General features: G+C 44.1%; 1 protein-coding gene across 9 annotated transcripts in view; it reads left to right on the top strand.

Annotated features, from left to right (window-relative positions):
• The window catches only part of GALNT7 (polypeptide N-acetylgalactosaminyltransferase 7), a 120703-nt gene that overhangs the window by 53616 nt on the left and 49424 nt on the right, over positions 1 to 17663 (top strand). For 6 of the 9 annotated variants that reach the window (XR_014826521.1, XR_014826522.1, XR_014826523.1 and 3 more), the window contains exon 2: positions 7655 to 8115. The exons of the other annotated variants lie outside the window; for them this stretch is intronic. Coding sequence is in view for 2 of the 6 variants with exons in the window: in XM_021072437.2 (XP_020928096.1) it covers positions 7655 to 8115 (461 nt within the window). In the remaining 4 variants the exon portion in view is untranslated. The remainder of the gene's footprint in view (positions 1 to 7654; positions 8116 to 17663) is intronic. 9 annotated transcript variants of the gene reach the window in all.

Genomic DNA, 17663 nt, shown 5'->3' with positions numbered 1-17663 from the left:
TGCTCCCATTGGGCCTCCTTTGTCCATTTGATGAAATGCTGTGATTATTCCTTTGAAGGGTCTGTTCAACAGGGTTAATTTCTTACATCTTATCCTGCTAAGCTATTTGGCTTTTAAATGTATATTTCCCTCTCCATTGCATACATAAATTATTCATGTGTTTAAAAATCTTCACAGATTTTATTTTATCGTCTTTCTCTTTGTTTTGCTTTCATCTTTTTCTCCCTCACTCTTTCTCCAGTTGTTTTTTTACTTAAGTCATCTTGTTGGAATAATGTGGTAGGATATTTACTGTGAAATGTTGACAATGTTTTATTTTAAATAAGTTTTAATTTTATTTAAAAAATTTTTATTTTATTTATTTATTTATTTTGCTTTTTAGGGCCACACCCAAGGCATTTGGAGTTTCCCAGGCTAGGGATCTCATTGGAGCTATAGCTGCCAGACTACACCACAGCCACAGCAACGCCAGCCAGATCCGAGCCTCATCTGCAGCCTACACCACGGCTCCCAGCAACAGTGGATCCTTAACCCACTGATCGAAGCCAGAGATCAAACTCGAAACCTCATGGTTCCTAGTTGGATTCGTTTCTGCTGCACCACGATGGAAACTCCGACAATTTTATTTAAAAAATTTGTGTAATTTATTATATGTTATTTTTAAAATAATGAAATATCACTTAGGAGCTTTCTTTTTAAAATTCAGTAATTGCTTAGCTTCCAACACAGACAGTTAAAATCTACCCATTATATCCTTTTATGATGTCTAAGAGGTATTATAATCTGCCTTTTATTATTTGTGGGAGATGAGCTTTTAAGTGACATTGGTGTGCCTTGCATTTACTGCCTTGACGTCTGTGCTCTTACCATTGAAATAATGGCATAAACTTGGACAAATGCTAGCTTCATAATCCCCTGAAATCTACTACAGAATGATTTATTGATCAGTTGTTTAGTACTTATGTTTGATTTTTAAACTTTAGTTCAAAACATCTTAAAAAAATATTCAAAATAAGAATATTGTTTTAAGCCTGTAGAATATGTATGTGATTCAGTTAGTGAGCTAAGGCTTGAAAACTAAAAATTATTTGGATGTCATAACTGTATTTAGATTGCATATTTCATAAAACTCATGGTTAGTTGTCTGTGATAATAACTTTGTTCTGAGCCATTAAATGTCTCACAAATAAAAGTTTTTTGTAAAAGGATAACCCTTTTATAGACATTAACCTGTATTTTGGTCCTTTATTCACTCATTTCTTCTTTTAATTTATTCCCTCTTGTGTACTATCTGGTAGTTTTCTGACCTGATTTAGAATCTGCTTTATTTCTGTCTTAAAATTAAAACAAGGACCAAATTTAGCAGGAGACCATTGGCAAGATAAATTGGCCTAGAGGGCTAACACCAGCAGATTTACTTTCTCATGTTTAAATAGACTTTGTTGTGTCTCTTTATTCCATAAAGTAACAAATTTCACTTGCAGACATGATTTATTCAAATCTGAAGAAGAAACTAAAAAGATTATTCAAACTTTAGGTTTGTAGAGAAAGTAATGTTTTTAGTTAGCTCATTTGGATTCTGAACATGCTAACCTAAACCAAGCCCAGCAGTGGTGTCAGACAGTGGATGCAAAGCCAGTTTCTTTTCCATCATAGAGTGGAGCACTACCTTTCCCATAACTAATATAACTAGTGGTAACTAGTTGCAACAGCATCGGCAGCTCTGATGTAATAAGCTATTCCCAACAGTCCAGGGACGTGCTGCTCCCTCCCTGGAATGAGTCTGAGTCCCTGTGGCTGGTGGTTACCAGCCTGGGTGCAGTATATGCTGTGGGGTTGCTGACCTGGATTTGTTTTGATGGGGCAGTTACTGTGATGTCAGCCATGCTACTTTTTCCATTCTGTCCCCTTTTGTTTTATATCCTGGCCCGGTACTTAGAAAAAAAAAGAAGAGAATGGGGGCCTTCCTGAGTCAGTCTGTTTCTTTTGGCAGGTAATCCTATTGGAATGTAATGCTTTTTCTTATGGATAAAGCCGCACCCGTCTCTATCTTCACTTCTGCCTTAGTTCCCAAAGGAGGCATCAGCCTTAAAAATGTACTTGAATAGGATCCTTTTCCTTGAGAGGATATCCTCCATATTCAAGCACTGGTGAAGTCTCTGTTTAATCTTGGGTGTATCTATTTTAAGCCCTGATTAAACAGATTACTTGACCCCCCCCCACTCCCACCTCCCAAGCCCAAAATAGCCACCCACTCCCAAGCAGTCAACTCAGTCCTGAAGGAGCAGGCGAGCATGGTCCTCCATCAGCACAGGATGCCAGCAGGGGATGGGCTGACTCAGAATCCAGCTCGAGCTAACCAGAGGGAAACCTGGGTGCTGACCCAGGGTACCCCTACTCCTCCTCATCCTGCCACAGTTGAGAGTCTGGGGGCATCCAGCGTACAAGCACACCCTTTCTTCTGAACTTCGTTGACTTTATTTTTTTACTGCTCTCTCTGTTCCTTTGGCTCCTTTTAGGTGAGTGAGCAAGCTGGAGAAGATGCTGATGTGATTTTTCTAATTAAAGGTATTTTCTGGAGTTCCTGTTGTGGTCCAGTGGAAAGGAATCCAACTAGGAACCATGAGATTGCGGGTTTGATCCCTGGCCTCGCTCGGTGGGTTAAGGATCTGGTGTTGCCGTGAGCTGTGGTGTAGGTCGCAGGTGCGGCTCAGATCTGGCATTGCTATGGCTCTGGCATAGGTCGGAGGCTACAGCTCTGATTCAACCCCTAGCCTGGGAACCTCCATGTGCCGTAGCTACGGCCCTAAAAAGACAAAAAAAAAAAAAAAAGGTGTTTTCTATCAATGGGTGGATTTACATTTGACCTGTATGTTGTAAGGCCTTTGGCTCTGGTGGTGTGACAGCTGAGTTGTGGGAGGCAGTTAGTGGTGGGCACTTCCCAAAGGAGAAGGGGTCCTGGTCTGCACGAGCTCATTACCGTGAGCTTGTCTCCACACTCACCTCTCTTTTCAGATCCAAGCCTATGCTGCTTTCATCTGCCCTGAATCCCTTTATATTCCTGTCACTTCTACCGAGACATGACCTTCTTGGAAAAATATGGTGCGGAAGCCTGATGTGGGGGTGAGGGGAACTTTGTAAATTGTGAGATGTAAAGTATATAGTCTGACCCGATTTCTGATAGTCCTGAATTTCCATCTGGTGATGAGTGATTGTATTTTTCAGAACATTTCCACCTTTGTGAACTTACTGATCTTAGAAGATTATCTACAGATTAAGTTTTCCATTTCTAGTCAACAGTTTTATATTCACAGGCTTTGACTGTGTAGGAAATCAGCTGGTACCTATGAAGGCATCATAACCCCAGTCAGTCACAAAGGCAGCTAGATTCCCATTCAGCCTTAGGAAGGAAGGAGAAGTGTGCAGTTTTCCTCTTTTGGAGGTTGAGTATCACACTTTATAGCCATCCTTTAAATCATATGACATTAAGATTTGATGTGATTATTCCTAATTGACTTGGAGTTACACACTTCTTGTATGTGCTCTTGCCTTTGGATTTAATGACATGAAGGCTTTGAGAAGTGAGCAGATTCCATTTTTTCCGGTGACTATTATATAGCACTATTAAGAGTTCAGTCCTGTGCAGAGAATATAAAGTCCTGACTTCTTGCTGAATTCATAAATATTTCCAGGAAAGATCTCTCTGGTTAAGCCCTTCTCTCTCAGTCCCTACTCTGCATTCTCTCCGGTTCTTTCTCAGACTCTCCCTTACAAGCCAGGCAGGAATTATAGGATTCATGCATTTATTCAGCAAATACTGAGGATTGCATGCCAGGATCAGCGCTGGCAATGCAGTGCTGCAGCCCATGGCTCAGGTCCCTACCCTTTCAGGGGACCTAGAATGCAGAGCAGGGGATAGGGTCACATCATCCCCGCTAGCCTATCCTTGTAAATAAGGTTTTGTTGGCATACAGCCAAACCCTTTCAGTTTCATGCGTCTGTGGCTGCTTTGGCACTGGAACGGCAGCAAAGTCAGGAGCATTCATTACTTGACTGTTTACAGAAGAAGTTAACTGACTCTGGCTTGGAGTGTGTTTGGGGAGAGCCAGAGAAACCCGATAAACCCAGAGAAGAGGGTCCTCTGGTGTCCTAGAGGGAAGAGGGCCAGCATGGAGCTGTAGCAGAGAGGGGAACCTGTTCATACCTGAATTTCAGAGACGTCACTGTGGCTGCTATGCAGATAGGTGATGGAGAGGCAGCATTGGAGTGTGAGGCCCTGCCTGGATGCATGTCTCAGCCCTGCCATGCCTGATCCCAACATCAGCTTGCTCCTCTGTTGGCTGTTCTGTGTGTACAATAGGTCTGGCAATCATGGACCTCAGTCTTGGGAATCAGTGGGTTACCACATGTGAGGCACTTAGAACCCTGTTATTCCTCTTCCTGTAATCTTTCAGGCAGGCTGGCCTCAACCAGGCTGGCCTAAGCAGTCAGGTTTGGAGAACATGGCCAGATTTAAGAGCTACACAAGCTCTGAATTGGAAGAGTCAGTGATTAATCGGATGTCCGAACATGAGGCCAAGGATGAAAATGTATGTTTTACCTTTGATCAGTGAGTGGGTGCTGTTTACCGTTCCTGAGGTGGGGAAGACAGTCCTGGAAGCAGGTTTGTGATGTGGGGTAAGTGTAAGTTCAGTCTGGGGTGTCTTAAGTTTAGGTTGATTGAAGTAGAAATGGCCAGGAGGCAGGTGCCTGCAGGCCTGGAGATGAGAAGGATGAAAAGTGTGATGTGGGTGCAGGAAATGTGTAGGCATGATGGGTGTGACCTAGCCGCCTGGCTTGGAAGAGAAGGAGATTGCCCAGGGTGAGGAGGAGCAACAGGCAGCCTGCTGTCAGATCTCTAGAGAGCACCAGCAGTGAAAGGTTAGACAAGGGAACGATCAGAACACCTTTTGGAGGAAGATATGCATGAAGTTTGAACCTATTAAACATTCTCTTCTTAAGGTGGGTGAATTTGAGAAACATTTACATTTGTGAGTCTTACTACATCAACACCGGCCAACCTAAACCATAGCATGTGTCTCACGATTTGGGTACCTTGATTTTACATCTTGCCATATTCCACATCCTTCCAATAAGTGGTTTCCCCCAGTGGAATATGGGGCGCCACAGTGGATGCTCTGTTGACCTCTGACGGCCTGTTGAGTCTCCTTTCTGTACCGGTTGTCACTTCCCGCCCTCATTCTTTACCTTCCCAATTACTGGTTCACTGGAGCCATGATGGGAAAAGTTGAAGTGGGGACCACATCTTTCTCCTCTTAGTGGCGTCCTTGGTTCAACATCAAGAACTTGAGTCCGATACTTTAGAGTTTAATAATGACGCCTCTGTTTTCATTTGTTTATTATGACATTGTGGTACGTAAGTATAACTTTGGAAAGATCCAGGAGCTAAACTGGAGGAAAGGACACTTTTCATCACCAAAATCACCCCTCAGCTTTGGTGCCTACCTCTTTGTGCCAGAGCTGTGCTTGGCTTCCTTCCTTAGGATGGGATGATTCCCCAAACCCTCAGTGATTCATGGCTGCAGATCTCTGGCGAGACTGCTTCCTGTCAACTTACTCTGACCCCTAGGAGGGCTCCCAGGTTAGGCTTCAGCGTTGTCCCTGCTGCTCAGGTGTGTGATGATCAGAAGGCTTACCTACCTGTGATGTGTGTCTGACGAAAGGCATGACATTTATATGGTCAGGCCGAGTGCTGTATTTTATAGTTTTGTGTTGCAGGAGAACAGGTGTGGAAAAACTTTGAAATGGACCAAAAAGATTACTGGGGACATTAGTTGACTCAATTTTCTGCATTATCTCATCCAGCTTTACAGTCCTGTAAATGATAGAAAACTGACAGTATTGCGAAAGTCTTGTCCATTGAAATGGAAATTGTGTCCTGAGAGGTGCAGTTGGTTATTGCCCTGAGGATTTTGACCAGTTTTACCAGTTTTGCATCTATTTGTAGATTCTTCGCAGTATTCTTGATATTTGTTGGGATTCACTTTGAACTGGTTGTGTAAGATCTTATGGTTCCTTTTTAAAATAATGAGCCAATTAAAATCCATGGCCCATGTTCAGAAAAAAATTCTTACTGTGCATACACGAGTAGGTTTATACATGCATGTAAGGTCTGTAAGAAAGATTCACGAGAAAATGCTCTGAGCACCTCTCCCAAAGGGAAGGCAGGAAAACTTGCCTTTTGCTGTGTCCTCTTTTGGGTCCCTTGAATTTTATATCGTATGCTTACAGTATTCCCTAAATGAAGGGATAAGTTTTAAAAATTTGTTTTTGAACTCTCTCACATCAATCCTTGGTTAGCCCTGACCCAACCTTCAACATCAGCCAAATTCACATTTGAGTTAGCTGACTTTCCAAGGAGACTTTTCTCTCTAAATAAACTTCCAATAGACAGCAAAGCCCATGTCTACATCCTACCGAGAGCCTCACTTCCACACTCCTTAAAGTTTTTAACTTTACTTTTCAAGATGGCACCAACACTGTAGGAAAACGTCAGTTGGGTGATACTAGGTCTACTATGCATCTGTTAAGGAACCAGGTGGTCTTGGTAAGAGGGGAGTGGCAAACAGTGGTTCTGCACTTCTGGCTCTGACCTTCTCACCTGTGCCCACCCAGTCCATAGCCACCTGATCTGGTTATAGCTGGAGGCAGTCAGTCCAAGCCTGCTGCAAACTGAAATCACTGGAGAGCTTTCAAATCTCCAAGTCCCCCAACCAATTAAATCACAGTGTCTGAGGGATGGGATGCAGACGTAAGTATGTTTAAAGCCACTGAGGTGATGCTAATATCAGGAAACATGGCTCTGTGTAAGGAATGGCACCAATTTAGCAAAAACTTTGTATATATGTCCCAGGAACAAAAACACTCAGGTTTTTGACAGAAAGATCTGCTCAGGTAATGAGGAGCATCCAGACAGAAAGGGAGGCAGCCATCACGCATTAGCCATACATGCAGAGTCTGTTTTTCCCTGAAATACCCCCGGAATGGGGCCAACGAGGTTCTGGGTGTGGCTTAAAAGCCCCAACGGATTTGGTTACAGTCGTTAGAACTTTTTTAAATAGTCGTGAATGCAGCTGAACTCTCTGAGTAGGAAATACTGAATCGGAACTGTTGAGTGCGTAGCCCAGCCCTGTTCCTCTGCCATTTGGAGCACAAAGCCAGCCTAGAGATGGGGACATCTAACACCATGGCCAGTGTGTGCTGTGTGACTGACAGATGTCACGTGCATCATCACCAGACAACTGGGAAAACCGCACTGTACAGCATGAGCTGTTAAGTGTCTGTTCTAGCCAAAGGTCCTAGATCCTCATTGCTTGAGGATTGAGCTTGATATGGGGTATTTGACAGAGTTACGTTTATAAAGGGGAAGGTGGAAAATGCATCCGTTCCCCGCTTTGGGGTTGGAAATGCCAGGAAAGGGTCTGTTCTTGGTATCGGTTGAGGGGAGGTCCTGATACCTGGCCATCTTCTGTTTTACATTTCAAACCGTTTTATTGTTGCCTTAGCTTTTTTCTAAAACATGAAAATGGGTTTCATAAACTCTGCTGTGGTTTGCCTTCATGTACTCATTGTATGTCCCCTCCCTTTTGTGTAGGAAGACAGAGCTGTTAATAATGCCATGCCTGACCGAGGGGCCAATGGACTAGCTCCCGGGGATGACAGATTCAAACCCGTGGTGCCCTGGCCTCATGTTGAAGGAGTGGAAGTGGACTTAGAGTCTATTAGAAGAAAAAACAAGGCCAGACATGAACAAGAGCGCCACGCTGGAGGAGATAACCAGAAAGACATAATGCAGAGGCAGTATCTCACATTTAAGCCTCAGACTTTCAGCTACCGTGATCCTGTGCTCCGCCCAGGGGTCCTCGGGAACTTTGAACCCAAAGAGCCTGAGCCTCATGGAGTGGTTGGTGGCCCTGGAGAGAAAGCCAAGCCAGTGGTTTTGGGACCAGAACTCAAACATGCAGTTCAAGCCAGCATTAAAGAGTTTGGATTTAACATGGTGGCAAGTGACATGATCTCTCTGGACCGCAGCGTCAATGACTTACGGCAAGAAGAGTAAGCACACTTCCTCTTCTCTCTAAACTGGGCGCGCGATTGTTGTCATAGATACTTAGATGGAGTTGGATTGTTAGAATGCCAAAAATATCTGTGACTCTATTGCAAGGGAATAGGAGGAGCTATGGCCCACAGAATGGCCATGAGGGGGCAATTTCCACACTTGTATTGTTCTACTGACCGTGTGGGTGTGGCAGATAAAATTCTGGGTCTTCCACATCAGGGCTCTTCAAACTGTGGTCTGCCGCTGGTCTGATTCTTGTGAGGAAATGAGCTTGTGCCAGGGTGTGAATCGACTGTTAAGTGTTTTAAATTCAGCTGGCAGTGTTTTAGTAACCAAACCTTTTTGGTGCATTGCTTTTCCTTTTGGACCAAGCTCCTTGTCCTGTTGTGGACACAGCTTGAGATGCTCATGGAACTAACTGGATGTTTGTCTCCCTCCGTTTTCACCCTTAGCACTGAAACTGGGAACAGAAACTCCTAAGTGTGTGCAAAAGACACATTTGAACAGATGAAACTGTGGTCCACACGTTCTAGTCTTTTCATGTAGTGTGATTTAAAACAAAGGGTTTCCAACCCTTGACTTTTGATAACAGTGATTACCGAATGAACTGAAAGTTTTTCTTTCAGTTTATTCAGTAGCTGATTCTACTCATAGGATCTAAGTAGCTTCCATTAATGTGGATGCTTCCATTAATGCACTGCTACTAGAAAGCTTTCAGATGCATTCCTGATGACGTGGTTAACACAGTCCTCATGTTAACAGGTGAGCACAGCAGGCCCACGTGCACACGCAGACCTCACAGCAGCCTCCTTTCTGACCACTGAGTATAACCCTAGACCTAACAGAGTGCTACTCAGGAGACTGGACATTCATATATTAACGCGGTGAGAGGGAGAGGGTGTGTGTGAAATATGCAGAGAAACTAGAGACAGAAGTAGAGAACCAGGTTGCTGAGAGACATTCCCTCCAGGACAGAGAAGAGTTAGAACACCTCAGGGGACTGTGGAGAGAATCACTTTATACCTAACCAAAGTAGAGATTTGCTTGATAGAAAGGGGGGGAAAAAAGTAGAAGATGCTCAGTCAAATGTTACTTCAGATAAACAGTGAAAAATATTTCGTATGTGTATCCCAGATAGCTTGTGGGATATACTAACACTTTAAGACTATTTGTCATTTATCTGAAATCCACATTTATCTGTGTATCCTGTATTTTGTCTGGCAACCCTCCTTGACGGGCTGAAGGTGGTGATTGTAGAGCTCATGCTGTGCATGGACTCTTTAGGGCCCCACACAGGATCTATAGCCCCTCAGACAGATTCAGACCACTCGTCTCCATCACTCAGAGGACGTCTTAAGGGCATTCTCACCCCCATAAAGGGGAAGGAAAGAGAGGGGAGAGTCTAATGTCTTTGTGCTGTAGGCCAGGACTTGCTGTGGGTTATCCTCTGTCACTCTCACAAGCAGACTGAGAGTTCCCACGTACGAAGGGGAGGTCTGAGGCTTAGTGCTGTGGCTTCTTAAATCTGCCCAGCAAGACAGCAGAGCTAGTCAGCCCCAGAGGGCTGGGTCAGAAAGCCCTTTGCTCTGCTCCACCCCACACCTTGAGAGTGTCCCTTCCTGAACCATGTCACCATCCCAGGGCAAACTTAATATAGAAACTAAGTTTTTAGCACATGATAAAAGATGGCATTTAAAATGTCAGTGTAGGAGTTCTTGCCGTGGTTCAGCAGAAACAAATCTGACTAGTATCCATGAGGATGCAGGTTTGATCCCTGGCCTCACTTAGTGGGTTAAGGATCTGGCATTGTGGTGAATTGTGGTCTAGGTCTCAGATGCGGCTTGGATCCAGTGTTGCTGTGGCTGTGGCATAGGCCGGCAGCTACTGCTCTGATTTGACCCCTAGCCTGGGAACCTCCATGTGCTGTGGGCGTGGCCCTAAAAAGACCCCCCTCCCAAAAAAAAGCCAGTGTAAATCTAGCTTACTTTTCAGTATAAGAAACATGCTGAGATATGAAATAAACAAGGATCTACTATGTAGCACAGGGAACTGTATTCAATAGGTTGTAAAATCCTATAGTGGAAGAGAATCTGAAAAAGAATATATGTAACTGAATCACTTTGCTGTACACCAAACGTTTATACTTCAATTATGAATCAATTATACTTCAATTAAAAGAAAAAAGATAGATGCCTGGAAAACCAAAGGGCACGCATGTCAGGGCAGCACCCAGGACTAGAGTGGTCCTCCCCCGCGTGCCCCCACATCCCTTCGGTTTCAAGGCCTCTTCTCTAGCCACCACATACGTCTCAGATCATTTCTGAAGTCCGCCTCCACCACCCCATCCTCTCTCCTGGAATCCTACCAGCGCCTCCTTCCTGGTCTTGCCACTTCCTGCCTCAATCACACAGAAGCAGAGTGGGGTCCAAACCACACAAACCTGGCCCATCTATCACATTCCCTTCCCAGCGCACCCGAGTTAAAACCCAACTCTCAACCAGCTGCAGCCCTGCCCACCTCTCACTGGCTACATGCCTTCTCCTGGGGCCTTTGCACCTGCTCCCCCATCCACCAGGCTCAGTGGGACTTGTCCCCATGATGCCCTGCTCTATTTTTGCATTACTGCTCTCTGGCCATTTCATTCATAGTATCCCTCAAATTGATGATGAGGCATTGGTTTAGTTAGCTGTTTATTGACCTGTGTTTCTTCCCAGATGGTAAGATCCTGAGAGCAAGGAATTTATTTGTTTTCTCCACCAGCAGCTTCCGGTAACTGTCACCTAGGAGCTTGGCAGTGCCCAGTGGTAAACATCTGTTGAAAGGATGAGTGAGTGAGTGAGTAAGTGAGAGAACAAGCACAGGAGCCTGCTGGGGTTCAGACCTTGGCTTCACTACCACACACAGATCTTAGGCCAGCTCCTTGCTCTCTTTTTTTTTTTTTTTTTTTTTTTTGGTCTTTTTGCCATTTCTTGGGCCGCTCCCACTGCATATGGAGGTTCCCAGGCTAGGGGTCCAATCAGAGCTGTAGCCACCGGCCTACGCCAGAGCCACAGCAACTCGGGATCCGAGCCGAGTCTGCAACCTACACCACAGCTCACGGCAACGCCGGATCATTAACCCACTGAGCAAGGGCAGGGACCGAACCTCATGGTTCCTAGTCAGATTCATTAACCACTGCGCCACAACGGGAACTCCTCCTTGCTCTCTTGAACCCTCGTTACCTGACCCTTCAAGTGGGTCTAACAGTTCCTACCCCTCAGGATTGGCCTTGGGAGTAAAGGACTTAACAGAACAGACTAATCACAGTCTTAGCACAGGCCCGATAGTTAGAAACTTACATGTTAGGCCACCTCTGCAGCATATGGAAGTTCCTATTGTGGCTCAGCAGGTTAGGAACCTGACTAGTATCCATGAGGATGAGAGTTCCATCCCTGGCCTCACTCAGTAGCTTAAGGATCCAGCATTGCCTCAAGCTGTGGCATAGATCATAGATGCAGTTCGGATCTGGCCTTGCTGTGGCTGCAGCTCCAGTTTCACCCCCTAGCCCAGGAACTTCCATATGTTGCAAGGGTGACCTTAAAAAGAAAACAAAAAAATAAAATAAAATAAACTTTCATGTTATTGGCTTTTTAATAAATGCTGTGGCACTGTCTTCAGATGAGATTTGTCTAAACTTGAATATTTCAGTTACATTTAACTTTGAGGTCCCCTGTTACTCTTGGGAAATGTGGATGCCCCACACTTCGTGAGGCCGCATCTGCATCATCTTGCTTCTCTTGTACCTTCTGTGATGGTAAAACCTTCACCTCCTTTGATGATTTCGGGCACATGGGCCCTGTCTCTCTGGGTCCTGCTCTCCCACAGTTGCCTTCTTTCCTGCCTTTCTCCCTCTCTTTCCTCATCACACCTCCATCCTTGCTTCCATTCTTTCTGTCTTCTGCCCTCTGCCAAGCCTTCCTTCCTCTGCCATGCCTTCCACGGGCTGGTCATTTCTCTTGCAGAACTCTAGCAGCAATTAGAAATGGAGTTATTGGAAGTCCCTTTTGTGGCTCAGTGGGTTACAAATCTGACTAGTATCCATGAAGACACAGGTTCAATCCCTGGCCTCGATCAGTGGGTTAAAGATCCTTTGCTGCCTTGAGTTGTGATATAGGTCACAGCCATGGCTGAGATCCAAAGTTGCTGTGGCTGTGGTGTAGGCTGGCAGCTGCAGCTCTGATTTGACCCATTGCCTGGGAACTTCCATATGCTGCAAGTACAGCCTTAAAAAGCAAAAAACAAAAAACAAACAAACAAACAAAAACGGGTTTATTGCATGTTTCTTGTGTCATTCCTGAGAGGACTATGTCCCCAGTCAGATAAAAGGACCAAGGCTGTCTCAGCAAAACACTCCTAAAACCCTTTTTATTTATTTACTATTTACTTTTACATTATGTAGCTATTTACAATATTGTGTTGATTTCTGCTGCACAGCAAAATGACTTATACATATATATATTTTTTCATATTCTTTTCCATTACAGTTTATTACAGGATTTTGAATATAAAATAGGTCCCTGTGCTGTACAGTAGGTCCTTGTTTATCTTATGGATGATAGTTTGTATATGTTAATCCCAAGCTCCTAATTTATCCCTCCCTTACCCCCTTTGGTAACTGTAAGTTTGCTTTCTAAGTCTGTTCTGTTTTGTCAGTAAGTTCATTTGTGTCATATTTTGGGGGTCCACATATAAGGCTATTATGTGGTATTTGCCTTTCTCTTTCTGACCAGCTTGACTTAGTATGATAATTTCTGAGTCCATCCATGTTGCTGAGAATGGCATTATTTTTCCTTTTTCTGGTTGAGTAGTATTCCATTGTATATATGTACCACATCTTCTTTATCCATTCGTCTGTTGGTGGACATGTAGGTTGTTTCTGTGTCTTGAGTATTGTGAATAGTGCTGCAATGAACATTGCAGTGCATGTAACTTAGAGATTTGTCCAGATATATGCCCAGGAGTGGGATTGCTGGATCATGTGGTAGTTCTAGTTTAAGTTTTTTGAGGAACTTCCATACTGTTTTCCATAGTGGCTGCACCAATTACATTCCCACCAACAATGTAGGAGGGCTCCCTTTTCTCCACACCCTCTCCAGCCTTTATTATTTGTAGACTTAGTAATGATGGCCATTCTACCTCATTGTAGTTTCGGTTTGCATTCCTCTAATAATTAGCAATTTTGAACATTTTTTCATGTGCCTCTTGGCCATCTGTATATCTTTGGAGAAATGTCTATTTAGGTCTTCTCATTTTTTTTTGTTTGTTTGGGTTGTTTGGTTTTTTGTTACTGAGCTGTATGAGCTGTTTGTATATTTTGGAAATTAAGCCTTTATGGAGTTTCTATTTGTGGCTCAGTAGCAATGAACTTGACTAGTTATCCATGAGGATGTGGGTTTGATTCCTGGCCTCACTCAGCAGTTTAAGGATTTTGGCATAGCCATGTAGGTCACAGACACAGCTCATATCTGGCATTGCTATGGCTGTGGTATAGGCTGTCAACTGCAGCTCTGATTCTACTCCTAACCTGGGAACCTCCATATGCTGCAGGTGCGGCCCTAAAAAGAAAAAAAAAGAAAGAAAGAAAGGAAATTAATTCTTTGTTGGTCACATCATTTGCCCCTTTTAAAAATTGTATGCAAGTGACAAAACTTTTTTAATACTCAAAATATTCAAACATAATAACTTTTTGTAATACTCAAAATATTCAAACATAATTCTCAGAAAAAAATTTTAACTGAATTCAGATTATTTTAAAAATTTGATTCTCACACTTTAAACATGGGATAGACTTCATTCTTGTTTGAACACTTTAAAATTCACTCTAGACTCATAAATAATTTCTAAGTAGAGTTATTCATAAATTAGGATGTAGTAAGTCTTAAGAATTTCCTCTAAAATAAGGTCAGCAGTAAATAAAGTACTACTAAGTTTTGCATAGGATCTAATATGCATATTAGCACTTTTATGCTCTACTGGCAACATTGCAAACATGCCCTATGCCCTCCCTGATGCTCTGCCTCCTAGAGAGATGTGTGGTGACGCTGAATTTCTCCAGCTGTGGAATGGAGGCCTCATCAGCCTGCTTTCTTATCTCTGTCACACATATAAATGAGCCACCTGCCAAACTCAGAAGCCCAGCTTTGGGGTGTTTGTTCAGCTGTGACATCTGACACTGTGGTACACTCCTTCGTTCTTGTGGCTGTTCCCTCATCTTTTCAGAGGAGAGCTTTCTCCTTAGAAGCAGGACACACCGCCCAGATGCCAGTGTGACTCACACTCCTGTGTGTTGCAGCTTTGAGTTCCTGAATGGCTAAGTAATTTACTGGCTGTTGACTGCTTGTTAGGAGAGTGAGTAACGGTATTTTGAGTGAACTGGAGGCCTACTTCTTTTTTAAAGACTTGAGCCAAGAATGACCTCACCTGCTTTCACACTGATTTTCTATAAAAAGCACACATGATTTTCTTCACAGTTCAACACATACGGAGTAGCTCTAGTCAGCGAGGCACTGTGCTGTTGGATCAGGGCTGAAGCAGTGAGAAATGTAGTCCCTGCTTTCAAGGAGCTGCCATATACCCGGGAGAAGCGCAGGATCACTGTGATGTGAGAGCAGAGGAAAGGCCTGGGCAAAACAGCGCGGGTCAGAGGAGAGGGAGACTGCATTGAGTTACAGGGGAGTCAGTAGCTGCTGCTGGGATTCTGTCCCTGGCCAGGAACTTCCATATGCTGTGGGTGTGGCCATTAAAAAATAAAGAATAGGGTTCATGGAGGGAACGTGGGGGCGGGCCTGAGGATGAGGAGGCTCCCACAAAGAGGTTACAGGTGTAGGAGGTAGGTGTGGACCAGGAGGAAAGCAGGTGCTGTGGTTCACGTGGATTGGGAAGCGTGTGGACCCACAGCTGGTAGGACAGGGTGGGTGGTGCCTCAGGCCCCCAGTACCCTTCACCAAGGCTGTGCTGAAGGCAGTGGTCAGGGGAGCCCCACCAAAGGCATATAAAGAGAACTATAGGGGTGTCTGGCTGGTGGGGATGCCCAGGTGGCTGCAGGGCAGGGCCTGACCTGGTGCAGGGTGCAGAGCATCACGCAGGAATTGAGTGGCAGCCACAGAACAGCCAGAGGAGGCTCCACAGGAGTCAGAGTTAGAACCCTAGGGCTGGCAGCTGATGGAGCAGGAGGAGGAATCTGATCCGTCTGCGGCCTTGAAGCAACACCACCAGGAAGACACCCCTGCCTGGGAACAGAACAAGGTCTCCTGGACAAGTCTGCCCCCGCCTCCCCGCCAGTGCCCCAGGCGGGTGCTAAGCCTGTGTGTGGGATATGCTACTTGTGCATATGTTAGATTTTCTTCTAATAAAGTGTGCAGTTTTCTTTCCTTTACTGTGAACTAACTGCAGATGCAAATACGTTGGAAATTATTCTTGCCCTTTTTCTGCCCAAGAAGGCAGACAATCAGGGGTATATAATCCAAGCTATTTTGTCTCAAACAAATGAATTAAATATTTTGACTTGTTGAATAAATTCATCTGCTTCTGCCGTTTAACCTTTCCTTCTGCCTACACGCCTGTTGCATATCTATTGTAGAAAAGCCATCTTAGTTGCATTGACAGAGTGAAATAATAGATGTTAAAGTGCTTGGAAAACTCTAAGAGCTATGCAAATGTTAATATGATTAATTGTTAATAACTGTGTTAAGCTTGTCTGTGAGAAACTGAGGTGTTTTTTTTAAAGATATTTTACATTGACATTCCTGCCTTCTACACTTGGTAATTCTCTTCTTACCTGATGCTAAAATACTGATATTTATACTCTAATGTTATTTAAGGTCAGTATGGTTGTGAGCTTTTTTTTCATTCTTTGTCCCTGTTAAAGGCTCTCTTTGATACCTTTGTTTAGAATATAGTGCTATAATTTATCAAATAGTTGCTGTTTTCAAAATATGCTCTAGAGTTGTTTTTTTTTTTTTTTTTTTTTTTTTGCTTTTTAGGGCTGCGCTCACGGCATATAGAAGTTCCCAGACTAGGGGTCGAATTGGAGCTACAGCTGCTGGCCTGTACCACAGCCAGAGCAACGCAGGATCTGAGCCCACGTCTGTGACCTACACCACAGCTTATGGCAACACCAGACCCTTGACCCACTGAGCGAGACCAGGGATCGAATTTGCATCCTCATGGATATGAGTTCATTTCCACTGTGCCACAACAGGAATTCCTAGAGTTCTCTTCTAATTTCAGTTTCTGTACATCATGTGCACTTCCGAAAAGTAGGGAACTGCTCATGAGAGGTTGAAACAAACGATTAGGATAATCTGAAACTCATATTACATACATGTGTATGTGAATCACACATAAACATGTGCACTTTAGCATTTTGAGTTTCCATGAGCAGTGTGTGTGCTGTTTCTGTATGACTCCATCCAAAGGACACAAGTCCCGATCATTCACTAACACACAGGGGTCCTTTCCTCCCTTAGATCCCAAAGTATGTCTGCAGCTTGGCAGCCGTAGAGCTAATCTGCAGGAAGCACATGGGAAGTTGCTTTCAGATGACCTGCAACGGATGTGCTGCTGCTTTTATGTCCAAAGTTTTACCTTCTAACTGGCCTGAACATTTTTAAACTTGGAAGAATTTTTTTGTGAGTTCAGAGGTTTTCCAGATTAAAAATAGATTCTGTTCTGGAGTTCCTTGATGGCCTAGTGGGTTAAGGATCCAGCATTGTCACTATTGTGGTTCTGGTTACTGCTGTGGCATGGGTTTGATCCCTGGCCAGGGAACTTCTGCTTGCCATGGGCACAGCCAAAAAAAAAAAAAAAAAAAATTTGTGTTCTGATGCCTAGTTTCTTCTTTCATGACTGAACACACACACACATATGTTGCACTTTGGAATTTTCTCAGCGATGGGAGCATAGCTGATTTTTGTTTAAGGTTCTAGCTGACTGCAGGAAATGTATTTAGCCAAATTGGAATTATTGCAGAAATTGGGGTAACTTGGGTCACCACAGCTTGCACAGCAGTTTAGAGGGGTGCCTCCAGAAACTGGAAATAGAGGTAATCTGTTCTCTAGGCCACTGTTAGCAGGGCAGCAGCAGCTTTGAACCCCATCTCCTCATCAGAATGCTGGGAGGGTTCCCTTGCCTTAGTGCCTGGACCTGATTGGTCAGTGAGGTCCCTCCCATGCTCTTACTAAAAAGGGACTTAGCCTGGAGTTCCCACTGTGGCGCAGTGAGTTAAGAATCCAGCTGAAGCAGTTCCCTTTGTGGCTCAGCAAGTTAAGGACCTGACATTGTCTCTATGAGGAATGTGGGTTTGACCCCCAGCCTGGTCAGTGGGTTAAGGGATCCAGTGTTGCTACAGTGGTGACTCAGATTCAGTCCCTGGCTGGAAACTTCCACATGTCAAGTGCGGCCATTAAAAAAAAAAAAAAAAAGACGAAGCTTCATTTCTCCTACACCTCCACCACCATTGTTAACAAAATACAAGGTTTGCCTGATAAAATACAAACTTGGGTTG

Source organism: Sus scrofa, chromosome 14 (assembly GCF_054392235.1).
Source record: "Sus scrofa isolate SSC_HxYL_T2T_F1_AM1 chromosome 14, Sscrofa_HxYL_maternal_Yorkshire_Landrace_v2.0, whole genome shotgun sequence".
NCBI lineage: Eukaryota > Metazoa > Chordata > Mammalia > Artiodactyla > Suidae > Sus > Sus scrofa.
The sequence above is the reverse complement of the archived record's forward strand: the minus strand, read 5'-3'. Positions and strand labels throughout refer to the sequence as shown.